Source organism: Camelina sativa, chromosome 17 (assembly GCF_000633955.1).
Source record: "Camelina sativa cultivar DH55 chromosome 17, Cs, whole genome shotgun sequence".
Taxonomy (NCBI): domain Eukaryota; kingdom Viridiplantae; phylum Streptophyta; class Magnoliopsida; order Brassicales; family Brassicaceae; genus Camelina; species Camelina sativa.
In genome coordinates, this window is record NC_025701.1 from 32137383 (window position 1) to 32149365 (window position 11983).

At 33.7% G+C, this 11983-nt stretch overlaps 1 protein-coding gene across 1 annotated transcript; it reads left to right on the top strand.

Moving 5' to 3' along the window:
• LOC104758589 (late embryogenesis abundant protein 76-like) lies at window positions 342-1395 on the top strand. The gene is made up of 2 exons (XM_010481481.2): window positions 342-495; window positions 743-1395. Exons 1-2 carry the CDS (start codon window positions 439-441, stop codon window positions 1193-1195), a joined length of 510 nt encoding a protein of 169 aa, XP_010479783.1. The 5' UTR covers window positions 342-438; the 3' UTR covers window positions 1196-1395.

The following is an 11983-nucleotide window of genomic DNA, read 5'->3' on the forward strand; positions in this document are numbered from 1 at the left end:
ATCTATTTTATATATTTGGTTTCTTTTTTAAAAAGTCATATCTAGTGCGCAATGACGGTTACTTATTGAGTACATGAATATCCGGTATCCTGGTGACGAGCGTCACCACGTGTCTAGCATCTTCCGTAACTCAGGTTTTACCATGATGTGGCATACCAGCACTGGCCGTCATCAGAACGAGAAACCTAACTCTAACACTCGCACATAACTCCAAGTTTCGAAACTTCGTCACTTCAACCTAACCAGGACACGTAGCTATACACATGTCGAGAATGTGCTACACATTATTGTTCTCACGCCGACCAAGTCTTGTTATAAATACTTCTAACGAACGAGTCGGAGACAACTCACATTTTCCAAACACAAAAGCCACAGAATCTAAAGAAAAGCGCTTAAATATCAAGAAAAGTTTTCGTTTCGAATTTTCGAGGAGTTAAGATGACGTCGCATCAAGAACAAAGTTACAAAGCTGGAGAAACTAGAGGCAAGGCTCAGGTACTAAATGATTTATATGTTCTTTCTTAATTTGTGACAGTACTATTATTTTATTTTTTTGGCAAAAAGTAAAAAAATATTGTTTTTAGGTTGAAAAGAAAAACAAAATGATTGTGGATTTATAATTGTATGATGTATCGTGTTAGTTGATTGGTTGTTAAAAAAAAAAAGGTACCTTGATATTTGATTAAAAAGGAAATTAAAGTCATCTGACTGATTTTTTTAATGATCAAATCTTGAACTGCAGGAGAAAACAGGGCAAGCTATGGGAATGATGGGAGAGAAAACACAGGCAGCCAAGGACAAGAGTCAAGAGACAGCCCAAACAGCCCAACAAAAGGCTCATGAAACGGCTCAGTCTGCTAAAGACAAGACGTCTCAAGCTGCACAAACAACTCAACAGAGAGCTCAAGAGTCCAAGGACAAAACGGGAAGCCACATGTCCGAAACCGGAGAAGCAATCAAGAACAAGGCACATGATGCAGCGGAATATACCAAAGAGACTGCAGAAGTTGGTAAGGAGAAGACAAGTGGGATCTTGGGCCAGACTGGTGAGCAGGTGAAGCAGATGGCTATGGGAGCCACTGATGCAGTTAAGCACACTTTAGGGCTTGGCACTGATGAAGGAAACAAAGAGCATGTTTCTTCAGCTCCAAGTACTACTACTGCAACCACTACTCATGAGACACAGAGGAAGTAAAGAAGATGATCAAGATTTGTTTTGTGTTTGAGTTTTCATGTTTGTTTTCTTTGATTACTGTTTGTTGTGTTTGTGAGATTATGTTGATCCTTGTTGTTGTTTATTGAGTTTGAGTTGTACTTTTACGTGTTATTATGTAACGGTCTTATACTGGAGACTTGCTGTTTTAGGCCGGTGAATAAATTAATTATTTTCGTTTTTTTACTATGTAAATAACATTACAAAAATTCTAATATATATATTTATATATATAGTGTAGCAAATATAGTCACATTATAAAACGGAAATAAAGTTATTGAAAATATAGAAAATATAATATTAATGTTTCTATGATAAATTATCAAAGAAACAATAATGAAAGCTAAGAAATACTTTATAGTCTATTAAATATTATTTTTTTATAACAAAAGCTCAGTTGATATGAACTAATTGATATTGATATGAACTAATTAAGTGGAAAAAAGTTTACAAACAAAACATGATTTAAAGAGATATGCGTTTGACATGCAACAAATTTGTACTTACAACAAATTTGTACTTATATTTGTATTAGAGAAACTAGAGATAAAGAAAAATAAGAAAACTTTTTTCTATTAATTTTGATGTCGTTTATGTATATCGAAAAAGTCGACCAATCGAGAGAAGAAGACATCATCCTCACTAAATCTGAACAATCTGTAAAAAAATAACATCTCAAAAATCATTGTCAATCATGCATCGCATAACCCAAATGAAAGCTTATACTTCTGCATCTGCATGTAATGGAGAAGACTACGCTAGAAATTAGAGGCTCCCTTAGTTGGTGAAGATCCTTGAAAGGAAGTGAAATACCATCTTGTACCAGCAAAAGGATCAAATGCTTTCTAAGATCTATCTACAAAACACCAATAACCTGAATAAATCGTTGGGAGGGGAGGTGTGCTCTCTGAAACCATAGAGATGAAACAGAAAGGGGTGATGGAATATCCTCATCCTCAGCTTCCACCTGAGCGTGCTGCCAGTTCATCGCCTCCCTTTCTGCTACCCGGACATCCTCACTGGGGCATTTATCCAGATTCTCAAAAATTCGAGTATTTCTTGCTTTCCAAATATACCCATGAGCCAAGGAAAAGCCGCTACCTGGGAATCCAGATTTTTAATGATCAGGAAGTGATCCACATTAGCATACACAGACTCCGTCGGGAAAGAGTTCGGCCCCGCAATCACAATCACAATCAATTCACCGCCTCCGCAAATTAGCCGATACCGAAATGCACCTTGTCAAAACCTGCCACATAAAAATGCTTAATTTTTGGTGGCCATTGAACCTGCTAGACACTGGCAAGGAGATGAGTAATCTTTGGACCAGACCCAAGGACCTCGAAAGTTCGTGGGACTTCCATAAATTTCGTATCATACCCTCACTTGATTGTATCCTTGCCAGATTTTGTAAAATACCAATCTAGAAAATAAAGGCATCGTCCCTATCAATGCGACAACAACCACATCAGAATGCTCATTGAGCAAATCCATATGTCACATATTTGTCTGAAGATCAATTAAATGAGTCAGTAGAAGAGATGGTCCTTAAAAAAACCTTTACCTAATGCTGGTCTTGGAGATTGAGCCGATAACCAGAGATTAGTCCATATCAAAATAGAGTCCCCAAAACCAACTCGTTTAATAACTCCTTTATTTACCAAAGATCTAGCGGAAGCGATACTTGTCCACCCATATGAGGGGATGTATGACCATATCGGTTGCACAGGATTTAAATTCCGGTAATACCTACTTTTGAAAACCTTGGCAAACAATGAGTCTGGAACCTCAATCAGCCGCCATAATTATTTAGCCAACAAAGCCAAATTAAAACCATCGATATTCCTAAAAACCAAGCCGCCCGTCTGCTTACTACAGTGGAGCTTCTCCCAAGTTAACCAGTACATACTTCCTGAATGACCATTAGTAGTCCACCAAAAATTTGTCATTTCACTAGTAAGTTTGGATGTGATTGTTTTTGGTAAACGATTAATGTTGCACTAGTAAGATGGTAGATCTGTAGGGCGATTAATGTTCGAGAAGGTTTGAGAAGTTTGTATAAAGAGTAATAAAATGAGGAAAAGGTTCAAACTTCAAAGAGATAAAAATAAGAAGAGAAAACAATGACGAAGAGAGATCGAGAGGTTGGACTCCCGACACTGTCGAGCATAAATTTCGCTGACGTCGGAAAGTTTTGTTGAAAAGTTTGTCTCGATGTTTGTGCCCGAGAGAGATTCGCAGTCCCAAAATTAGTATTACTCATATTGTATTCTAACTTCCCGCAAGATTGGGTTTCGCCCTTATTAAATTTTGAAATACTTTAAATAAAATTTGAACCCATCACAAGCTCTCTAATACCCATTGATCCCAATAACAATTTGTGGGCCTATGGGAACCCATCCAAAGGCATAACAACTCATATAATAGAGAGCTTGTGATGCACCCATGCTGATTCTTTATTGGGAGATGGTGAACCAGAGATCGACCGAGATCTACGGTCGAGATGATAAACCCAAAAATGGAAGTCATTAAAATATTATTCTAGAAGATATTAGATAAATGTTAATATTGATTTAGGAAGTTTAGCATTATCAAGAATGTATAAATAATATTTAGATTACATTTATCCTTATCTTAGTTTAGGAAACTCATCTCTATATAAGAGAATGTATCTTGTACAATTACAATTATGAAAGTCTGATACAATTCTTCCTTTAATACATTATGTGTTTTACTCTCATCAAATCTATCACGGTATCAGAGCAGTTGATCTTGTAGATTTGTATTCTTATGAATTAGGATTTTGTTTGCTTCCGCTTTTATGATGTTCTATCTGTTTTCCGTCGTTTCTCTCTAATTTCTTTGATCTTTCGTGGCTTGCTTCTTATGCAAGCTTCTTCTGATTTTTATTTAAAAAAAACTTCTGGAATTTGGTCTTGACACACACGTGAGTGTGTTGTTTTTTTTATGCGTGGCCATGATTTGGTTTACGTACGATGGTGTTAGGCCGTTTTTTATCTTTTGGTGGATGGTGGATATGAATATAAACCATGACGGTTCGTTCGGTGATAATAATTTTTAAGCATGTTGGATGCTTGTTTTATCGGTTCGGCCATTGATTGGCCAAGTTGATGTGAGTTTAGCTAGCACAAGTGCTAGTTTTATGAAGAACAAAACATCGGATATTGAACATGAATCTATAAGATTTGTTCTGTGTATCCATGGTGTTGAAGATTGATGGTGATGATGTTTCACCAAGTTTATCCTAATTAAGAGTTTATTGTTTTATCGAGCACAACCTAAGGAATTGACTCTATGGCTGAGTATAAATGCCACGAAGATGATTCTACAGTCGAGTATAAATGCCGTTGATGACCTTACGACCGGGTTTAAACGTCGATGACCTAACGGCTGGGTTTTGTAGCTTCTTTGACCCTACGACCGGGTATAAACGTCGATGATAACCCGATGGCCGGGTATAAAACCGTTATTTTGAAGACTTGTCCAATTCTCACCTGTGTTACCACGTATGAGCTTGCCGGGGGAGGGAAGGGTATTTGGAGATGGTGAACCGGAGATTGACCGAGATTTACGGTCGAGATGATAAACCCGAAAATGGAAGTCATGAAGATATTATTCTAGAAGATATTAGATAAATGTTAATATTAATTTAGGAAGTTTAGTATTATCAAGAATGTATAAATAATATTTAATTTACATTTATCCTTATCTTAGTTTAGAAAACTCATATCTATTTAATAGAATGTATCTTGTACAATTACAATTATGAGAGTCTGGTACAATTCTTCCTTTAACACATTATATGTTTTACTCTCATTATGTTTTACTCTCATCAAATCTATCTTTCCTCCTACTCCTTTCATAACTACCAAAACCAATATTAACATATTAATTAATCAATTATATATACATACTAGATTAGGACCCGCGGTACACCGCGGGACAAAATTATTTTAACTAAAATACTTAAATTATAAGTTGTATTTGTTGGTTAAATATGCTATAATTATATAATAATTGTTAAATAAATCATATAATACCGCAATATAATTTTTTTTACATAATATTTATTTAATCAATTTAATTAGATATGTCTATTTTCTGATATCGACAGTGTTAACAAAATAATGAAATGATGTTTTACCCGTGTAATACCGAATTAATGATATTTTTTAATTTATATAAATATCGATAAACCCCGTCCGGCTATTTAACCCCGTCCCGCTATATAACCCCGTCTCGAGATATTTTAACTCACATTATATCATCTTAATTTTTAATATTTATTGTGTATCTACAGTATAATATTTATCATATTTAACTTTTAAAAAGTTTTAAATATTTTTCATATTAAACCTTTTAAAAATCTTTAAAAAAAAGAATCGGAATAGACCAAATAAAAGTTTTTAAAGTTTGAATGCCTGATAAATCAAGTTTTCTACTCATTTGTATTCAGAATCGTTTTGGTCTCTTTTAAAGTATGACTCTAAACTATTGCACAATTTTTTTGACGATGTGGGATATTGTACCCGTATTTTTTATTCATCTATTGTGTAATATATGTCCGTTTTTGAAATTTTGAATTACATCATATACAGGAAAAATCACAATTTTTATTAACTAAATGTATCATAAAATATTTCAAGATAATTTAAATATAACTTCAAATAAAAATGAAAGGGAATCATATATTTATGTTTGAATAAGGTAGAAATATTTCCTTATTTTTAAAAATCTTACCTATAATTAATTTTGAATTTTTGGTAACTAATATTAAAATCAATGCATTAAATGTAAAAACTTTCCAAAAAGTATTTTTGAGAAAAACTGCTGCAAAAATACTAATATAAATATGTAACATATATACTCTTAACTTTGCATGCTAATTAAGTCCAGCTAATTCCAAATTACCATTATCGGGGTACAGAAGAGAAACTTTCGGTAATATATGAGTTTACTTCATATAAAGATTCAAAATCAACTCGCATGTTCTCAAATTTTTTTGTGATGTCGCACCCTAATTAATCATAAATACAATGTTAATAAAATGTTTATCGACATCAGATCATTTTTCCTAAGGCCATCATTAACGGCACAACACCCTTCGTGTTCTAAGGCCAAAAAAATAATAAAAATAAGGAATAGTGGGCTTAGATCAATTTTTTTGATCTTGAATGAGAACTGATTTAAGCCCAGTTCTCTTTCGTCGTGGCTTCACGTGATTGGTCGAGATGAACAAGAAGCTTACTCCAATTTTCTTATCAACCGAGTTAATAATCCATGTGGATACAATATCATTGCAACGAGACAAAGAACCAAAGTCACGATGATCATCAGGCGGTTTCTTGATTGTTCCATCTATAAAACCAAGTTTATTCCTAACATTGAGAGTTACACAAACTGACCTTCGCCAAGAGTAGAAATCAGCTCCAGACGTGAGACGATCGGATATGATACTCATCCCCGCATGATCTGATCTGTGCAAAAAGAACGGACTTTCATACTGATCCGTCAGATTCGTCGGTACTGAATTTGTAACCGGAGGAGTCATGATTCAGATCTGAAACAAGATTGTGCGATAAGAGGCAACAACCCAAGCTCAATCAACCAAGATAAAAGCGATTAACCCCAAAAAGACTTGGGTAATCAAAGAAGAGCACATAATCAACACAATCGCAACAAGATTCGCAACAAACGATGAAAGGATCTGAAGATTCAAAGCACTCATCGGAAAACAAAGGGAACCAAATCGGAGTTATAGAAGATTGATTCGAGAGAAAAAGAGACGAAAAACAATACTCAATCGAGAAAGAAACAGCTCGAATTGAAGATGAGAACGAAGACGAAGCTCAGAATCGTCATCAATGGTGTGTGAAAAAAGTTTGTTATGCGGAAAAAGAATGAGAAATTAATTTTGCTCTGATACCATGTTAACTTTGGTGAAAAGATATTTTCTCATTAATGAACCAAAAACTATACAAAGAATATTTATAGTTTGTACAAGTGTAGTAGGAAAACTAAGCTAAAGGAGACTTAGTTATACTAATACACTATGATAAACATATAACTATAATAACTCAATAGGTAACATGACGTATGGCAGCAGTCAGAGATGTAACATCCGTGAACCAAAAACCCGGTTTAGAGGATTGCATCGGTCGATGCAAGAGGTGCATCCGTCGATGCAAGGGTAATTCTCTACGTTTTGACTTAAGTCAAACGCTGCGTTTTGGTCAAAAGAGAAAAGAAAACCCTTAGGGTCGATGCTTTTGGTCTCATTTTCGTGGTGTGGCCGTTTTTGGAGAGAAGAAAAAGAGAGAGAAAGTTCTTGAGAGTTCTTGGTGAATTCTTAGAGATTTGGGGCGTTCCTGTAGAGATCTGTAGCTGGGATCGTTTTAGGAGCTTCCTGGGAGCGTGTTCTTGATTGTTTAAGGTTTAGTTTCTCCTATGGCAAAGGTAAGTGCATGACCATGGCTTATCTAACCTAGAAAACTCATTAATCTTCATGTTCTGTGTTGTTAGACGTATTAGGATGTTGCTATGGACGTTAGGAAGCTTTCTTGTGGCTTGGGATCGAGTTTTGTGGTTGTAGGAACGAAGATCCAGCGAGAAGCTTCGGGGAAATCACGGTGCTCGACGTTGCGTCGATCGATGCATATCTTGCATCAGTCGATGCAAGTGCGAGGACGGTGCGTAAACTCTAGGGTTTTCGTGTTACGTCGAGCATGCGTCGGTCGATGCAGACTGGGTATCGGTCAATGCAAGTTACACTTGCATCGGTCGATGCAGCTTCTGTGTCGATCGATGCTTCCCCATTTGGCATCGGTCGATGCATGTGTGGCGTCAGTCGATGCTAAGTCCTGGTTTGTTATTGGTTGTTGTTGATTGTTGTGTGATGGTGATACTCTATTGCTTGTGTGTATAGCCCAGTAGATGGGAGGATTGCCTTACTGAGTGTTTATAAAATACTCATGCATTGCAATATGTGTTTGTGGTGCAGGTAAAGGCAAAGTGTGATCGTGGAATCCAGGCAATGAAGAGGAGGATGTTCTAGGGACTCGGTTTTATGTTGTCTGGCTTTGTTAGGTTGCTAGAGTTGGGTCATTAGAACATTGCTAGGTTGATGGTTCTATGATTCCTGTTGTTTTGGATATTGATTATGTTGGAATATGGTTATATTTTATTATTTTGAATATTGGTTGGTTAATTCCGCTGTTGAATGTGTTTGTCGTTAGGTGACTAGTGGGTATGGGACCACTAGTTGTAGTTTATTTTATTATATTATTATTTATTATTAAAAAAAAAGGTCGGTCGTTTAAAGAGAAATCTATTTTATCTATGAAAAATCATTAATTTTGATTAGAAACTTCAAATGAAATTTAAATTTTATTTTGCCTATAAGGAAATCAAGTTCATTGCATGGCGAAACATGTATGTTAATGGATCCATACATTGAGATGCCTCAAATTTTGGAGAGCCTGAAGTGATCTGCATATATAATAGACATATATATAGTGAAAATAAAGTACATTTGTTTTACAAAAAATAATAACAATGTAATAAAAAAATTTAATGAAACAAACTTTATATCATTTTTGTCGCACCACAAACATTTTGAATGTATAAAAAAGTTTTCCAAAAATAAAATAGCTGTTAAAATTAGGTTTTGCAAATCATGACAAAATTCTACTTTTGACTAAAGAAGGACCTTAGACCATTTCCATTAGATATACTGAGGAGAATGTCTTAATATATAATTTTAAAAATATATATTAATATTGTAAGATAATCTTTTGGGAGAATGTGAGACACTATATCTAAAGTATTTTTATTGAGCATGTTATTGTTTTTAAGACACTAATAAATAAAATATTGCTATTTTATAATTAAATTTATATTAAGATATCCAAGACAAATTATGCAATGGATATGGTCTTAAGGACCCAAGAAAAGAGTTCAAAGCTGAAGTACTTTTAAATCATGTTTATAAATAAAACGATATTTATAGTATGCGAGAGTGTTACTAGTAGCTTGTGAAACCAACGTCGTGTAGCCAGACAATAGTGGCTTTATGAACGCCTGAGGGGCGAACAGAAGGAAAGGGAAGAATATTGTGTATTTATAAAAGAAATGAGTGTTTTTTTTTTTTTAATCAAGAAAGGAGCCTTATGAAAGAAAAATCTTGATATTAAAAGTTGACAAAATCAAACCTTAAAAAAAAAAGTTGACCCAATCACACCTTTTAGAAAAGTTGGATGGATGGCAAAAATCCTATACTAAACCAGGTGGAACACAATTTATATCATAACAAAGTTTCACTAGAGGCATAATCTATTTAAAGTAGTTAATAATATTTTGTTTAGTTAGTATTTTTTTGACGTTGACCAAAAAAAAAGTATTTGTTTGATTGGTCTACAATATCAAAATAAAGCGTCAAAAATCAAAATAGCATATTTGGATGGAACACAATCCAATAATCTATAGAACATCATATGAATAAAAGATAAGAACACCTTTTTTAGGTAAATTGACATTTCATCAAAGTTGCATGTCAAGGTAATTATATAACTTAGATCTTATATAGTAATTAGTTTTGTTTGAATGTGGTTAATATAATATAATATTCATATATATTATTGATTATGAACAAAAAAGGAGAAACTTAAAAATGAATGTAGTATATTGTATGATAGTTTTGTTCTCCAATTCCTTTCTCTATGGAGTGGTGAGTTTATTGACCTTAGAGTTGGAGATTTATTGTGAGCCACACACGAACTTGGGGAATGATTGAATAATGATCCCTGCACAAGGCATAATCCCAAAATTAGATTCAGAAAATAATGTCAAGTAGTAAGTTAAATCAAATTAAAAAGTGAAGTTAATTTCATGTGTAGAGACCCGTCGTTTGGTATAAACATAACTGAAAATCCAGCCATGCGAAGAGTCTCAGAACATGTGTATGCAAATTGGAAGGGAACTATACTATCATCTGTGACACACAGAAAAAAAAAATCAGCATCCTCTCGCGATTGATATCTAAATTGTAATGTAGATTTGTAGATGACACTATACACATACTTCCTTGTGTAAGTAAGATTGGTAACGATGGAGCAAGACTTGGGCGCCCATAATCAACTTGCATGTTGTGAAGTAAGTTTCTGCAAGATTGATTTAGATTTAGGTCTAAAAATTTTGTAGCTTAAGTTTTCTTACAAATGCTGACATTACGGTTTAAAACGAGCCTACCTCCAACCGGGAAGCCAGCCGTTGATTCCAACAATAATTCGTAGGTTTATATTTGGCATTCCTGTGATATAAGGAGATGCATAATAGAGAGCTACCGCTGCACCCAAGCCGATACCTCCTAGTCCTATCATGACTATCAAAACTAATTGGATTAATAGATTTAATATAAAAATTTGATGCATACTATAAAACTAAGCATGCTATGTGTTGAATGTTGATGATTATGGGTTACCATTGTTTGGTTCATGTTGTAGAAGACTAATAACAAACAAAGAAACTAAATTGAAAGAATCAATATCTTCTTCCATGTTCTCAGAAATTTCGTTAACATCGGCCCCTAAAATTTTATACACAATGTTATTAGTTTTTAATTAAAATTTTAGAAGACATTAATTAATAGTAATACTAGTGTCTTTCTGAAGTTTGAAGCCAACTAGTATATCTTACAAGCAGTAGTTTCTACTCCACCCAAGGAAGTAATGGGACGTATTGGAGCAGTCGGACAAATCCATTTTACCTATGCATAAAAATCATAAATTCTAATTAGTAACAATTAAGTTTCTGTTTGACAAAAAGTAAAAAAAAAAACAGATATATGAAAAAATTTAACATCTGCATGGATCCGTACATTTGGAAGATTCAATTGACGTACAAAATTAGCTGAGCTGCATGCAGAAAGAAAAGACATATATAGAGTGATCAGAGATACACTTCAAGTACAGAAAAGAACACAATTTTACGTATATATAACTTTAGTGAAGTGAGAACATAAAAACTGAAATTTATGTGAAATAGTACGTCAGAGAAAAGTTATTAATTATTTTTGTCAGGTCACTAACAGTTTAATACTAAAAGGAAAAAAAAAGTTATATACAAATAAAACTTCAAATCAAATCATAATATTTGTAAAACATGTCAAAGTCAACTTTAAAAAATACTTTTTAATTGAAAATTGTCCAAAAATGTTTATAAATTGCTCTATTAGCAGAAGATGGCACTGGTTTTAAAAATTTGCTAGAACAAAATAGGTTATTTAGATACTTGAAAAAAAACGAAACATATATATATATATATATATATAAAATAAAAAGTAAAGCATGTGATTGTGTTACTCGTTGCAATTCTGCGCGATGTCGTGAAGCCAGAGTATAGTGGCCTTGTGAACTTCTGTTGGCCATACAATTTCACAGTCTCCATAATCAGTACTACCTGTACATATTGTAAAACTCTAATATATCAATTCCAAACAGAGAAGTAACTACAGAAAAAAAAAAATTTGAACAATTAATGAAAAAGGAAAAACATACGAAAAGCCATGTTGTTGATCAAATAATCACTTTCTTTCAAAAGCTTTTATATTGCACTAGCTAGAGATGAAGATTTTAAGAGGAAGGTATTGTATATTTTTATCAAGGAGTGTTAAGATATAAAATCTTATCATTAAAAGTTGGATGCATGAAAAAAATATTGTTTGTTGTCAAAAAAAAAAAAAAAAAAAAAAAT

Bases quoted from the DNA above. Each gene is read 5' to 3' on its own strand.
- LOC104758589 (XM_010481481.2), top strand. From the start codon at position 439: ATGACGTCGCATCAAGAACAAAGTTACAAAGCTGGAGAAACTAGAGGC. The intron at 496-742 runs GTACTAAATGAT...CTTGAACTGCAG, and splicing joins AAACTAGAGGCAAGGCTCAG to GAGAAAACAGGGCAAGCTAT.